The sequence below is a fragment of the Parasteatoda tepidariorum genome, chromosome 8 (genome assembly GCF_982258835.1).
Source record: "Parasteatoda tepidariorum strain Cologne lab strain chromosome 8, Ptep-v5.0, whole genome shotgun sequence".
Lineage (NCBI taxonomy): Eukaryota > Metazoa > Arthropoda > Arachnida > Araneae > Theridiidae > Parasteatoda > Parasteatoda tepidariorum.
Genome location: NC_141762.1, coordinates 41216278 through 41231880, shown reverse-complemented (window position 1 = coordinate 41231880; position 15603 = coordinate 41216278). Strand labels below are relative to the sequence as shown.

Here is a 15603-nt window from a genome sequence, read left to right as displayed (position 1 = left end):
ATCACCTTTATGAAATGGCCAGCATTCTCATCAAATATGGATCCAATATAGCATGTGTAGAATATGCTTAGCAGTCAAGTTGCAGCCCTTCAACCACCTACATGCGTACCATAACTTCAGAGAGCATTGCTTACCGAGTGGAGTGATCTTCCCGAAGATTAGGTCTTTTATACCTAACATGCCTTTGAGATAGACTATCTCATTGTATTCCGAGACATTGTAGGGAGACATACTATTATGTAGTTGGTATGATGGTTAATGCATAGTAAGTTTTCGCAAAGGAGATATTTTTTACAATTGCTCCAAGAGCAAAAATCTTAGCTTTTATGAACGGTATCATACAAACACCATCTTTTTTTTCTGTATCTTTTGTATAATAAATGGGCCTTATAAGCTTTTTGTTTTTTTTCTTCTTTGAACCTTTCTTTGCCAGAGCTGGTATTATCCATAACTTACGGACACTAGTGTATATGAGCTTATATACAAGATGACAATATTACCAAGAAATTTAAATCTCAAGACTACAATTTGTAATTTGTTCAAACCTCAGGATTGAACAAAGAATAAGTAATGTATTTTGACTTTTAAGAAGCTTTTCTCTTGCCAAACTAGCAGTAATAATAATAAAAAAAAAGTCAAAGTAAAAAAGAAATTTTTTTATTGAAGCAAATAAACAAGTTTTACAGATAAGTATTATAAAAATAAATGATACATACTTATTTCCAGGATATTTACAATATCACATTAGTCTAATTTGTGATAATCTTACAGAGTTCAAAAACTATGTTATATACAGAACACTTTAATTTTTACAGCAAAAGCTCTTTAGATTTGCATGATATTCATAAACTACAATTCTATGCAGATTAATATATAAGTAATTTTTGTTAAAAAGGTATTCCTCACGTTAAAAACATACAAAAAATATTTAAACCTTGTTAATAAGTTAAAAGTAACAAACTATCCAATAAAATTCTAAAAATATATTCAAAGGAGGTTAATATGATAGCAGATTGGTAAATTTCAGATAAATTGAAATCTACACAAAAGGAACCTGAATAAGAAAAAGATTTTAAAAAATTTAATTGAGACCTACGAGGTTGGTATATTAGTTTTAGTAGCTTGTCTGTTTTACTTCAGTTTAATGAACTTTAAACTGAGTTGTAACCCTTTTGACGACTTCGACGACGCCCAATCAGATAGGCAATCAGTACAACTATAATCAAAGCAGCAAGAGCACAGGCTACAACAATGGGTACAATATCACTAATGGTGTCATCAGCAGGACATCTTTCAGCTATCAAATAAAGATTAAAAAATTATAATAACAATTGCATTAAGCATTTAGAGTTTTAACTTGAAGATTATTATATGCCTGAAAATTTTTGTAAATATATTGCAATTATAATTAGATACTAATATAAGTAAAAGTAGCAACGAGCATAGATAGTTCTTATTTTATAAAATATTTACCAGTTAGAGAGTAAGTACTCTATTTTTTGAAACTTTCAGGTAGTAAGCTTTCCTTCATCAAAATAATAAGTTTTCCATCCATGGTATTCAATAGGAAAGTAGTGTATAATATATAACTATAAAATTTCAGTGTAATTTTGCCCAAGAGTTCAGAGTATTAATTCATAAATTTTTTTCGAAATAAACTATTTATATATTGTAAAACCAATAATCTTGTGAGTGAGAGACAATAAACTACAATAGGAGTTAACCTTAATACAAACAGGAGATAATTAAATTAAAAAATAAATATTTTTACTTATAGGCATATTTGATGATATGCTAAATTTTAATTTTTTCTTTCTTAAGGAGTCTAATATTTAAAATAAAGCTTACAAGCAAGAGTAATTTATTGAATAGTGAAAATTTTTTTCAAATCTGGATACTGACAAAATAAACATTTGTAATTCTTATATGTATGTTGCTAATATAAAGAATTAAGACGCATAATTGTATAATACAGCAAAAAAAAAAAAAAAAAAAAATCATAAAATATACCTGTAGCAAAGTCCTTGCCCGTACCACCAAAAGCTTGGATGTGCATTTCAAAAATTTCCATAGTTGCATTTTGCATGGGAACTGAAGTCAAACTCTTGCACCAGTAAGAATAATCATTTTGGACTGAAAACAACTTTGAGTCGTTATAGAAAGATCCTGCAACAAAATCCAGATAGTATTACTTATTAATAATTATAATAAATATCCACATTTAATTGAATATCAGATAACTGAATAACCTGTTCATACATACAAAAAAAAATTTATTTTCATTTGAAATTAATGTTAAATCTTCTCACTAAAAGGATAAGATTACCAGACCTCATTTAATTGCATAAAAAAAGCAAAAAATATTTCCCTTAAAAGAGATGTTTCACCAGCTACATAGAATTAAACTCCTGTTTTTCAGGCATGAAGAGAATACAATATATGGTAATTTCAATAGAAACTTTCTACAGATTTCCTGCTCTAAACAGGTGTCGAGATAGTTTAAGAAATAATGAAGTCTCTTTAGCTCGTTAGTAAAAGAGGGGGAGGGTTTCTCACACTGTACTCACAATTTTTAGAACCTGGGAAGGTAAGAAGTGGAAATGTTAAGCTAAATGCTTATCAAAGAAATATCCTATCCTAGATCTTTTTTTAAAAGGAAATATTGTATTCATATAAATTGTGTACATTGTACTTTTCATTAGCATTAAATTATTTTTTATCTATATTAAAATGTTATATTTTATGATATTAATTTTATCAATTATAATTGTTTCTTCACAATTAAAATGAGATTATTTCTTCAAGACATTATACTATGAAAATTGCAAATAAATTAGAAGTAAAATTTATTAAAAGCAAAGCATTTAAGATTGATTAATGCACTAATTTTAATTTAATAACTCACTTATTTGAGCACAGTTGGCTAGAATTAATGTTATTCCTTTAAGCAGGGCTAAATATAATTATTAGTATTAAGTACTAAGATTACTTTTACAGGAATTAAAGTAACAGGAGAAAAAAATAAGATTTATCGCAACAGTTTTAGAGTTTTGAAAATTAACACTTAAAAGATTATTTAAAACTTTTAATTTGATTTTATAAAATAGAAATCACTTATATGCACTTTATTCTTTCTCTGAAATTCCATGCATTTTCATTTAATGACAACCCTTTTAAAATTTTTGATTTTGTATGCCTCCTTAGCATATTTGTAAAGGTTGACTTTACTAAGAGAAGAAAATTTGTATGGAGTAAAATCAAATTTCAGGATTATTTGCCTTCAATGTCATAAATTTTAAACCAGATAAGTTCACGAAAAAATTAGTTACCTCAGAATAGTTATTGTAAGAAACAATGAAGATACATGTTTTAATGTCTTGTTTATTGATTTTCAAAAAGAGTACTTGATATGCAAGAGATTGCACACCAAAAAAGGAGGAATACGAGTTTCTGACAAGCAATTTAGAAAGTTATGAATTATCAAACAATTTGGCATAAGTAACTACAATCTTTTAATGTGAAGATTGTAACATTTTACAAATGCAATTTAACTGAACATTAGATTTCCACTTTGGGCACATGGATAGGGATACAAACTAAGAAATTTTAGTTAACAGTCCCTTGGACCCGTCAAGTTTTCTGGGTAGTGTGATAAAAATTTTATTAGTCAATATACACTCTCACTCTTCAATTTAAATGCCTACATTAGATCTTTAAGAAACATTTTCAAAAGACTGAAACTATAAAAAATAAATATATTACAATATTTAGTCTAAACATTTAGAATCATGGATTAACACTTTCAATGCAAACTAAACTGCATAATATAAGATTTTAGTAAACTTTAAGAATAATAGTATTTTGAGAAATATGAGAGCAAAAAATTTATATTTCATTCATCTCTATAAATTATTTGAATGAGTTGGAACCCTCCCCCCAAAGTCGTTACATTTTTTTTTTAAATTAAAGATTCAATACACTGCTGATGCATGTGCAAATACTTCTTGCTTTTCTGTCTAATTTTCTAAAGAAAATATGGTATTATTACAACCACCTGCATAAGATACCTCAAGAGACAAAAATAAATTTTTAAAAAAAATTTTGGAATGATTTTTCAAACAAAGATAAATTTGCACTCTGACAAATGATTTAATAATCAAATGGAATTTTTTTTTTCTATTTATAGACAAGATTCATTAAAAATTTATCTTTACAACACTGATTAAATTAGGCTAAAAGTTGTATGAGAAATATTATGAAGTACCAGGGAAATATAATTTTGATAGAGATGGTCATCTTTTTCAATAAAAATTCTGTACATGTTGGAAAATTGAGAACATAGCAACAAAATAACATAATTAGTAAAAAAAAAAATATTAAACTCTGCACAGAATCTGAATTTTACAGAATAATGCTAAGTCTGTGTTTCGTTATTTAAAAATCCTCAGTTTGTTCAACATCAAATTTATTATGCATCAAAGGTTATCAAAATCTTAAATATAAATGATTATCAAAACTTAATTATAATCCTTGCATATAAGCTTTAGTGATGAATACCTTAGAAATAAAATAACCCTGTCTCATGGAATACAGTGACCACTCAGAAAACAATGAAAATTACAATTAGAACTTCATATGCAGACTTAATTTTTAAAAAAAGTATACCAGGCTCTTCAGGTGAAAGAAGTTCCAAAGTCACATTTTTAACATATGTTTTCTCCGAGTCTTTTTCAAAGGTGAAAACCAAGTCGAATTCATTTTCACTACGTAATGAAAGGATCTGAGTTACGTTAGAAACATCACAGCTGCTTCTGCTTGAGTCAGCAGTAGGAGGTAGGACTAAATATCTAGTTTCATTCTGAAAATAAAAATATAGATTTTATACACATTGAATATCTTAATAAAGTACAAAAATCGACAAAATAAAGATAAATTAACTTTGTAACAAACCAAAATAATGTGTGGTTAAAGGCTTGAAATCTTTTTTCTTTCAAGTTAAAGTCTTTTGTTTCATTAAGAAAAGAACATTTCAGAACTTTTAAAGTAAAAACCCTATACAGGGAAAAAAGGCAAGCAGTTGATATTTAATTGCATATTTTATTAAGATGTGCCTTACAATAATTATAAACTACACATTTCATGATGAAATAATGTTGGCTAAATCAAACATACCTAAAAATAAACTACCAGATTCTTCTTTAAACAAATTTTAAAAGAATTTTTTTGGAATAAAAAAAAAGTTTAAAAATAAAAATTTAACTTAAATATTTAGTTTTCTTCATTATTAGTGAAGGACAAATTTTTAATGGCGAATAAATCAATGCCTTTGTTTATTACAGCCTCAGCATACTACCTTCAAAATTTAGAAAGAGGTTTAAATAGAGCCCTACGAGTTGCATAAAGATTAAAAAAATCTGCATGCTCGACAAATGTCCACTTTATTGCTGAATATCTACAGAGTTTTAATTTTTGTGAAATGTCTTCATTTCAAAGATTCAAACTTTTTACAGTTCTATTCTATACAACTTAATCCTTTTCAATTCTAAGAATTATTTTAGAAACTACCTCTGATTCCTAGAGTAAATCAAAATCTTGCTATACATTCATATAAATATGTTTACACTATATTTACGCAATATTTCAAAAGTGCTTTTAACCTTTAAATACAAAACATCTATTCAAACTTGAAAAGTGCTAAGCTTGTTTTGCCGAGATGCAGAAGATTCAAATTATTATTTTTTTTAAGGTTCATTTAAAACACAGATTTAAATTATACTTTATACTCTAAATTAAAAATCTAGTAAAAAGTATAATCTTAAAATTTTTCTAACCATATATTAATATCAATAAATTATTCAAAAACACCTACTTTCCTTCCATAAACTTACAAACATGATTAATAATTGAAGATTTTAAATATGCTTATTCATTAGTTTACGTTTAAACTCACCATGCAAATAAAAGTTTAATATCAAATTGTTAAAGCATTAATATATGCAAACAGAAAGTTTCCTTTAGTTTACACGTATCTATGAAAGCACATAAGAAAAATCAAGCATTATCTAATGTTATTAATTTACAATGTTTGCATCGTCTCACAGTGGACAGATTGTAAAGACACAATTCCCGGTAGAACACCGAACTCAAGCATCACTGGCTGCGATTAGTAAAAGTGTAGGTGACCACTTTGGTCAGTCTATGTAGGGACCAAAGATGCGAGGTATTGGTCCCTGTTAAAATTTTCCTACTGTAAAGTGCTCGACTTTGTACACAGGTTGTTGGGCTACCAAAGCTGAGGAGCCACCCCCTCTGCAGAAGATTAAAATTCTGATGGCATGTCTTCGGATCAACCTCAGGGATGTTTCTCATACCGTCGCCAATAGCCCATTGTGCAGCTCTAGTGAGACGCAAATAAAATACCTACCTATAATGTTTGTAGCAAATTAAATAAAACGATTAAGTCTTTTTTTTACTTTCCAATTTAATGCATGCAAAGTTTAACTTTAAGGAGCATGAATACATTTTCAATTAAAAAATATGAGAACAATGGAATGATTAAAAAGGACTAAAAATATCAAAAGGGGTCATATACATAGATAAAAAGTAAAGAAAAGTGTGTTTTAGTAGAAATAATTTAATATAGAATTTTTTATTTTTAGAGTTTCATTTTAACACAATGAAGCTTCAAGTATAACAGTTCTTATAAATAATGCTGCATTAAAGAATTTACATTGATAATATTTTAAATTAATTTTGAATATTTATCAACAATTTTTGAATTTGCTTTTTATAAGAACATTTTAAAAATATAGGAATCAATAAAAACATACAAGAAATTATTTTTACACTGATACCTGAAATTTCTCTTAAAAATGAACTGAAAAAAAAAAAAAAGTCAATAAAGCATTTTTTCCTGTTAATGTTCTTAAATGTAGGAAGTAAAAGGTACAACTTAACAAGTTTTTTTTTAAATTTTTATTACAACTGTTTCTATAACTCCATCAGAAAATATACTTTGCAATGATCCATATCATTAAGAATTTTTAGAGACAATGACCTAATTTTAAATTTACTCACATTAGTTTATTTCATAAATATATTTTGACAGGATAGCAATAATAAGTAAACATTTGAAAATTACATATGACATGTTTATTAAGTGACAGACTCACATAGGCAATTAAAGACTTGTGGAGAAATTGTTTTTTTTTCTCATGTGGTTATTTTTAATGTAAAAATATTTATAAAAACAGATAATTATGTTATTTAAAGGATTTTCCCTTTAAAAAATGAAGCTTTTTTAAAAAAAGCAATTTGATTTAAACCACATTAGTTTAAATCAGCTAACCCTGTCCAAAAATTCAGATTTAAAAAGTCTTTACAACCATTAAAAAACATTTAAACAGATATACAAAATGGTCAGAAATATAAGTAATGTTCTTCAGTTTTTTTTGAAATTTTACAGAAACTGTTTTAAAAATTTCTTAGTTTATGACTACAAGAAAAAATATATTGCTAAAACCTCAAAAGTTGAAGGGTATACAGAAGGAAAAATGTTTTAATGTGGAACAAGATCTTCAATCACTTGTGAATTTAAATTATGGTATTTTGGGATCACCAAATTTATCGGCATTTAAACACAGCCTTGTAATTTTCTCTTTTTTAATGATGTGTATCTTAGTGTTTTTTTATTTTTTTTTATTAATTTCGGTTTTGTGTTTTGCCAAATTTCTGATGCAAAGCCTACATTAAATAATACATACAAGTTTCATCAATAATAAAAAATACTTACTCCAACAGATATTTTAAATCTTATTTTAAAATCTGCTTTAATGCATGTTATATTTCCCTCTGTTACATTCCAAGTTGTTTCAGCTGGTGTTGGAGGAGATGGTGCAGGAGTTGGTGTGGGAGACTGTGACCAACTTACACCTAAAAGTTTATAATTATATTCTTTGTCAGATAAGTACAATGATTTTATACAAAAAAAAAGAAAATCAAACACAGTGATAGCAAAAAAGAAAAATGAAGCTGCAACAAACAAATTAGCATCCAAAGTTTAAAAATAACTAGACAAAATTCCTATAAAGAGGTTACATTCTATTTATATATATTTCAAATTATATTATAACTGCTAATAAATTATCAAACATATCACTTTTATTTAGTAAAATTTAAAAGTATCTAGACTGTAAACCAAGCAAGTAAGAGAGTAATAAATTTCTCTTATTCTTAGCAGAAAAAATTTTTTCACCTTAGATTAAAATTTTTTAATCCTTTACTTGCTGAACTGTCATAAAGTTCACATTAAATATGTTTTCCTTACATCAGATAAAATTAAAAAAAGGAAAAAAGAATGCAATGATTTTTAAAATGGTAAAATATAATATTCATAGGATTAGAAAAATAAAAAATAAATCCAAAATTATCTAAGTAAAATTTAAAAAAAATTGTCATTATATAAAAAAAAAAAAATTTCAGTCAACAAGTTACATAGAGAGATTTATAAAGATTAAAATTTACAGTTACTGACATAGTAAAATACCAGTAACAAGACAGAAATGAGAAAGAACAATCAATACTATTAGAAGAAAAAAATGTCAACATTACGAAAAATAGAGACATGTAACAAAGAAAATTGTCCATACAACATAAAAAAAAACTGTTAATAAAGAATAAACCTAACATCAGATAAAGTTACTGGATTTAAATATTATGAAATTTAACATTCAAATTAGATTTGAAACTAAAATTCTTTATAAGTTTAATATAGATTCTAAACTAGGGGTTGATTTCTGTATGGGTATTTGTGCCAAAATTTTGCTGACTTTAGAGCAGTAACCTGAAAAAAACTTCAAAAAAATAGAAATAAATTTGAAGGGTACTTATAACTAGTAGCCATTCCTGGACAATGAACTTTTAAAAAAAATTTTCTTTTTAAGTTTAAAGATCCCTTTGAAGCTTTCACAATTATAATTTATGCTAAGATACAGAAATCTCTTTAGTAATCATTCCTTACAATAATAAATAAACTAAATTTTAAAAAAAATGAACAAAAACATGCAACATGTACTTTTAGAAACAAAATGAAGAGCAATTACTAGAAAAGAAAACAAATTATGACGCTAGTGCAGTTAAACCACTTTTTTCAACATTTTAAGTCTCACTCTTCATTTAAAACAGATAAATAACTATATACAACAATAGGTTGGTCTAGTAACAATAACTAACAATATATATTTTTTCCATAGAAGAATGACCTTGTTTTATTGCCACTGTGTCAGCGGGATGTCCGGAAATGTCATAGTTTTAGTTATCGCTTAAAAAAAATATTATATTATTATCGAATCTTTTGCTATGCTTTATAAAAAAAACAAAAAAAAACACACAGGGCTTTTATCAGTATTTGACAAGAAAAAGCCTTCTTTCTAGTATCACTTTGCATTTTCAAGATATTTACATGAAATACATTAATAACTGAAATATTGACGCAGTAATATTATATTCAAGTTAGGACAAACTACAAAATATTATATAACTTACTTAAGCTGAACAAGAAGCTGAGAAGGAAGATGACACTTTTCATTTTTATTCGATTTAAATCAGCTTAGTCTGAAAAAAAATTGGGTTAAATTTCGAATTTCAATATACTGGAATATTTCAGAAGAAGTTTAACAGTAATGCTATATACACCATTAAATAATTTGTACTTTATACTAAAGGAAAAGAAAATTATAAAGACCTTATAATTTCCTAAAGAAAATATTTATACTTCAAAATTTTTGGACATCAATTTTTTCGATTACGATTATGTAAGTTTAGGCATGACGTATAAAAAAATAATAATAATAAATACTTAAAAGGTAGCATAATGCAAATTAGAATAAAAAGATGACAAAGTTAGTAGCCAAGCTGACAAATTCAAGTGCCTCAAATGCGTTTGTAACGCACATACAATAACAATTGCACAATTGCGTTACACACATGCGTTAAAATTTTGACTCGAAATTGCAAGTGCAGTTGGTTGTATTCGCGATCTCAACGCTCAAGTACGCCCTCTAGCGTATAGGTTATTTTCAGGCTTTCATTTATTAAGTTTTCATTTAGTTCTGTTAGAATCATTTTTAGCAGTAAACAAAAAGCAGAATTTCCCTAAAGAAAAAGCTGAAAACTTGAAAAAATGAACCCAGAACATTGATAAATCTTTCTGAAACAGAACTTGCCCAACATTTGAAGAACAATTTCTCAATAGTTTTTACCTTTCTATAATCAGCAACATAACTTCCGATTTCGTGATCGCATGCTGTTACAGATGTGTGTAACAGAAGTTTGATAGTATAAGTTCTTTGCTAATAATAATGCTCTGAATTTTTTCCATCAATGCTCATTCATGTTTTATACTTCCTTGTTAATAATACCTAATACTTCTGAGTTATACACAAAATAAAATTGCTGACGTAGTTATAATCTTGTAACATGTAACATAATCAGGGCATGTAAAAGTTTTAAGATTGTTCGAGCCCTGGTTGGTACGAACATCAAATGGAAAACAAAATGAGATGATGATAGGGTGGAGTATAGAAATAAGCAAGTGATCCATTGCAAACATCAAAACAAATTTATTGAAGGGATCAAATTTAAAGGTGTCTCTCAATTTTCTCTCGCAATCAGACAGGCTTTGATATCCTTAACTCACCATTCTCAATAGTTATATTTTAGATTTTAATAATATTTTGTATTTTTCACAGCGTAAATATTAATTTGTCATTCCTAAGTATAGAATTTTAACTTCATTAATCATTTTTGAGAAAGATTCCAATTTGTGAAATTTTCTTAGCTTAAATTTGATTTATAGGATTTGATCATTTTTTCAGTCTTATCTTTTCTTTATCGATCGCTATACTACTAATAATAAATGCATATAAACAACGGCATAATTTAACTATTTATTTCCTCTTCCCGCCATTTAGGAAAATTTACGGTCCATAAAATTTTTTCTAGCACAGTAATACTGGTCGCGACTCAAAACAATAGGGAGCCAATGATTAGTTGGCGTTAGATTAAATTTCAGGGAGATATTTTTCAGATCCACCATAGGCAAATAATAGTTTTCCATGGAAGAGGAATGCTGGGACTGAACTAATTTTACAAATTTCTAAAATGTAAATTTTTAGAAAATTGAAAAACTGCTGATATAAAAAATGTCATTTCCTTGAGGCATTTCTTGGAATATGGTAAACATTATAACAGTTTCATTTCGAAAAATGAAGAAAATTTTTAAGACACAAGCGTGAAGTAAAGCAATTTTGAGAATATAATAAAATATTCAAAATGATTACATACTTATTAAAAAAAAATAATAAAATGCACATAAGGTGGTGATCGGGTGGCAATTAAGAGGAAATTTTTAAATTGACTCTTGTAACATTTAGAGGCCCTGCGGCAGGTGGTGACCATTAATTACAGTCCAATACCCAGTGGTAAAAAAATCTTATGAAAAAATATTTTTACTGCTAGGATACCCTTTTGAGGCTTTCATTTTTGCTCTAAAAGCAAAAAGAGATTAGTTTTATTTTTAATTTTTTTTATTGAAGCTATCTTTCCTTTAACTTATTTCCTTATCTAATGAATTGATTTCGGAATCATGAAGTTATGACGCAGCGATAGACTTTACTGCCAAAAATCCACAAGCATGGAAATAATCATCAGAAGCATTGAAATCAATCATAATCATGTTAAATGTATATTCTATAATTAAATTAGAATTAGAGTTAAATCATCATAATTTCTCAATATAACATAAAAATAGAATGGTCTAGCTCTGTTTTCCATTGTTGTCGATGCATTTTTATAGACGTGACTATGTCACAAGCCGACTGGAAAACCTTTATTGATCAAAACCGGAGAAGATTACGTGACTTTAAGGACCACTTGAAATCATCAGGTCTCGCTGTATGATTGGCAAAATATCTCTCGTATTTCGTGAGTTAAGGATTGGAAATAATGTAGCTGAACAACCGCTTCATACAAGAAGAGAAAAGCTCTGAGTGCTTAAAAAAAATTAATTCAACACATAGGGAAACAAGTTGAAATTAATCAGTTTGAAGTTTTCAGTCTTGTACTTCAATTTCAAACTGTCTCACTAGTGAGGGAATTTCTTTAAATTTTTTTCCTTTTAAAGAAAGCTGATGGGCATTTTCCAGCGAGCAGTCACCGTAGATAAAATATATTTTTGATTTTATAATTAGGATTTTTTGTGTGCATATTTTATATCACTTGAGACAGCTTACAAATTATTTTTACGAGCCGCTTTTACCGTTAACGAATTTCATTCTAAAGATAGATAACAAAAAACAACAACCTGGGTCTTGAGTGGCTACCAGGCGCGACGGCAGGTGGTGGATAGCCGAATGTCCTGTAGCACTGACAGGATAGCCTCTGAATAACAAATAGGAGGTCGCGAACCAACTCCCGTAACCCAAGTGTTGTGCGACCCGTGCCTTGAGTGAATGGCACTGCGGTTATAGTGTCTTAACGGAGCCTCTAGTTCGATTGGCGAAAATCTAGAGTAATAGCCTTACCCAGTAACTCAGGCAATGCTGGGCTGACTTTCTTTACCTGAGCTTTTTATTTGAGGTAATTTATGGCAGAAAATGACAAAAATTCAACTCAAATTACTGCATCTGCAGGTGAAAATCCCCAAGTAGACCTTTCTGCAAAAGGAAAGGAAACTAGGGAAAAACCAACTGAAGAAGAAAAAATGAACCCTTCATCAAAAGAGGTAGAAATGACCTCTACCCAGTCAACATCTCAAGTGGGGCAGGAAGCTATTAATAGCATGACTGCTTCCATGGGTGGGATCAAACTTAAAAAAAGACTGTCTGGTGCACAGAAAAAGAAACTTGCCCGAGAAAAGAAGATGGCTGAAGGTACGTGGGTAGAAAAACCCAAACCAAAACAGAGAGGCGAGAAAAGACAAAGCCAAAGGATGGAACAAGATGTAGCCCCAAAAGCTGCCAGGAAAGAAGGACCTGAAGGTATAACCTTTAAGGAAGCTCTAACGGCAGTTAAAATGGCTGTGATTCTTGAGGGACATCCTCTTGAGCGTTTATCGGAAGAACAAGCCTTAGACCTTGAGTTCCTGATAACTAGAAAAATTTCAAGAAATGAAGAGGGTTTTGTCCCCACTTTTCTTTCTTGCAGACTAGAAAATGGGGCACTTATCATCAACTGTGCAGATCTGGGGAGTTCTAATTTGCTGGAACAGACTGTAGTTGAGTTAAACCCCTGACAGGAGCAAACTCTGTTGGTGGGAGAGGCAAGGAAACTCGTCAGAACCACTAAGATTATTGCTAAACTGCCGAAAGTCTGTAGTAAACTGGAGCCCAAAGAGGTCCTGAGAAAGATTGAGGCACAAAATGGTGGGCTAACTTCAACCGAATGGAACATGCTTCATCGGAAGAATGAACCATCAGGACAGACAATCGTCCTTAGCGTGCCTGAACTGGACGCGGCTACACTTGGCAAAAGGGGATATAAATTTTATATAGGACTTCACCAAGTTCAAGATAAAATCCTAGACAAACCTTCCAAAAACGATGGGGGTGAAGGTTCTTCAAGCCAACATCCACCACAGTAGAAGTGGCACCACTAACCTCACCAAGAAATTTCTTGATGAGGATTTTCAACTGGCCCTGATCCAAGAACCTTGGCTTGTCAGGGGAAAAATCAGTGGCCTTAAAGGAACAAAAGGTAAGCTCATTTATGATCTTAATAGTGAAGCTAGAACATGTATCCTAATAGATAAAGATATTAAGGCTCTACCTCTGACAGATTTTATTCATAGGGATTTAACAGCAGTGAAAGTCAGACTCAACATAGAGGGAAGAGATCGAGAAATTGTTTTTTGCTCAGTCTACCTACCCTATGAAGAGAAGGCTCTACCTGATTAAACACTGCATAAACTCCTGCAGTTTTGTGCAGAAAACTGCTTGCAGGTAGTCTTAGGGCTAGACTGCATTGCTCACCATACTGTCTGGGGCAGCACAGACAGAAATAAAAGAGGTGGGTGTCTTTTAGAATTTATTCTTAATTACAATTTAGATATTTTGAATAAAGGCAATGACCCTACTTTCATAACTTCTAATCGTTCTGAAGTAATTGACATTACTATAGCAACACCGGCTATTAGTAAAAATATCACGAAATGTAAAGTAGATGGGAGATCATCAGGTTCCGACCATCAAAACATCCATTTTGAAATAAACTCCAATATAAATATTGACCGCTGCTTCAGAGACCCCATGAGAACAAATTGGAAGAAATTCTAAGACGATATCATGGGGCTGACTGAACTGGGTGAAAATTATATTAGAGATAATTATGATCTAGAAATTGCAGCAGAAACTCTGCAGAGCGAAATTATAGGTTCATACAATAAAAATTGCCCAATACGTACCAAAAGAGCATAGCTCCAATGTCCTTGTTGGAATAACTCTTTGGAAACTGAAAGGGCAAACGTCAGAAAACTCTTCAATAAAGCAAAGAAACATGGTGAGTGGGACAACTATAAAAGAGCCCTCACCAACTATAACAAAAATGTTAGAAAAAGGAAACAAGAATCCTAGAGAAAGTTCTGTGATGAATTAAATTCTATCTCTGAAGGATATCTCCAAAGAATCCTTAGAAGGGATGAACCCATAATGGTTGGCATCTTAAAGGATGAGGATGGCAACTTTGCTACCACTGGAAAAGAGATAATGGAAGTTATGGCCAAAACTCACTTTCCAGGAGCCATTGATATGAATAGCAATGAAGGACAGCATTTCATTGGATCTGTAAAAAGAATACAAAGAAATCAATGGACCTATACTAAGAACATTATCAATCAAAACAATGTCAGGTGGGTTATCTCCACCTTCAAACCACTTAAAAGCCCTGGACCTGATGGAATCATTCCTGTAATGATCCAAAAGGCAGGAGATCCTATCATCAATGTGTTAACCAGAATTTACAGAGCCAGTCTGGCACTGGGACATATTCCAAAGCTATGGCAGAAGACCAGGATTGTTTATATTCCTAAACCTGGCAAAAGTAACTATGACCAGGATAAGTCTTTCAGACCAATCAGTTTATCTTCATTCTTTCTCAAAATTATGGAGAAAATTATTGATAGGCATATTAGGGATTACCTGGGTAGCAATAACCCTTTGCATAATCTACAGTTTGCCTACCAACCTGGTAAATCCACAGAGACAGTCTTATACAAGCTAGTATCTAAGATTGAAGACACCCTGGAGAGAAAGGAAATTGCATTGGCCACCTTCCTAGATATTCAGGGTGCTTTTGATAATACCTCTCACCTATTCATCCTTAATGCCTTAAGGGAAACAGGGATAGACCAAACTTTATGTTTATGGATTAAGACCCTACTTTTGGATAGAGTCATTCAAATGAATATCTTCAACGAGACATTAGAAAAGAAAACAACCAGAGGCTGTCCACAAGGAGGTGTTCTATCACCATTACTTTGGAATCTGGTTGTAAATAGCCTAATAAAACATCTAAATAAGGGACATGCGAATGACATTGTCATACTCATCC

The 15603-nt window shown here is 30.0% G+C and overlaps 1 protein-coding gene across 3 annotated transcripts; it reads right to left on the bottom strand.

Annotated features, from left to right (window-relative positions):
* Nucleotides 1–641: 641 nt before the first annotated feature.
* LOC107455827 (lysosome-associated membrane glycoprotein 1) lies at nucleotides 642–10012 on the bottom strand. Of its 3 annotated transcripts, none has more exons than XM_016073540.4 (6): nucleotides 9743–10012; nucleotides 9544–9612; nucleotides 7793–7932; nucleotides 4666–4858; nucleotides 2011–2166; nucleotides 642–1297 (listed from the first exon to the last, which is right to left on the bottom strand). In XM_016073540.4, the coding sequence occupies exons 2-6, from the start codon at nucleotides 9584–9586 to the stop codon at nucleotides 1152–1154; spliced, it is 678 nt and encodes a 225-aa protein (XP_015929026.2). In that variant the 5' UTR covers nucleotides 9587–9612; nucleotides 9743–10012; the 3' UTR covers nucleotides 642–1151. The 3 variants fall into 3 exon arrangements, with proteins under 3 accessions (XP_015929026.2, XP_015929027.2, XP_087006274.1); XM_016073541.5 differs by having other exon boundaries at nucleotides 9694–9795; XM_087150148.1 differs by lacking the exon at nucleotides 9743–10012 and having other exon boundaries at nucleotides 9544–9687.
* Between the last annotated feature and the right edge of the window lie 5591 nt (nucleotides 10013–15603).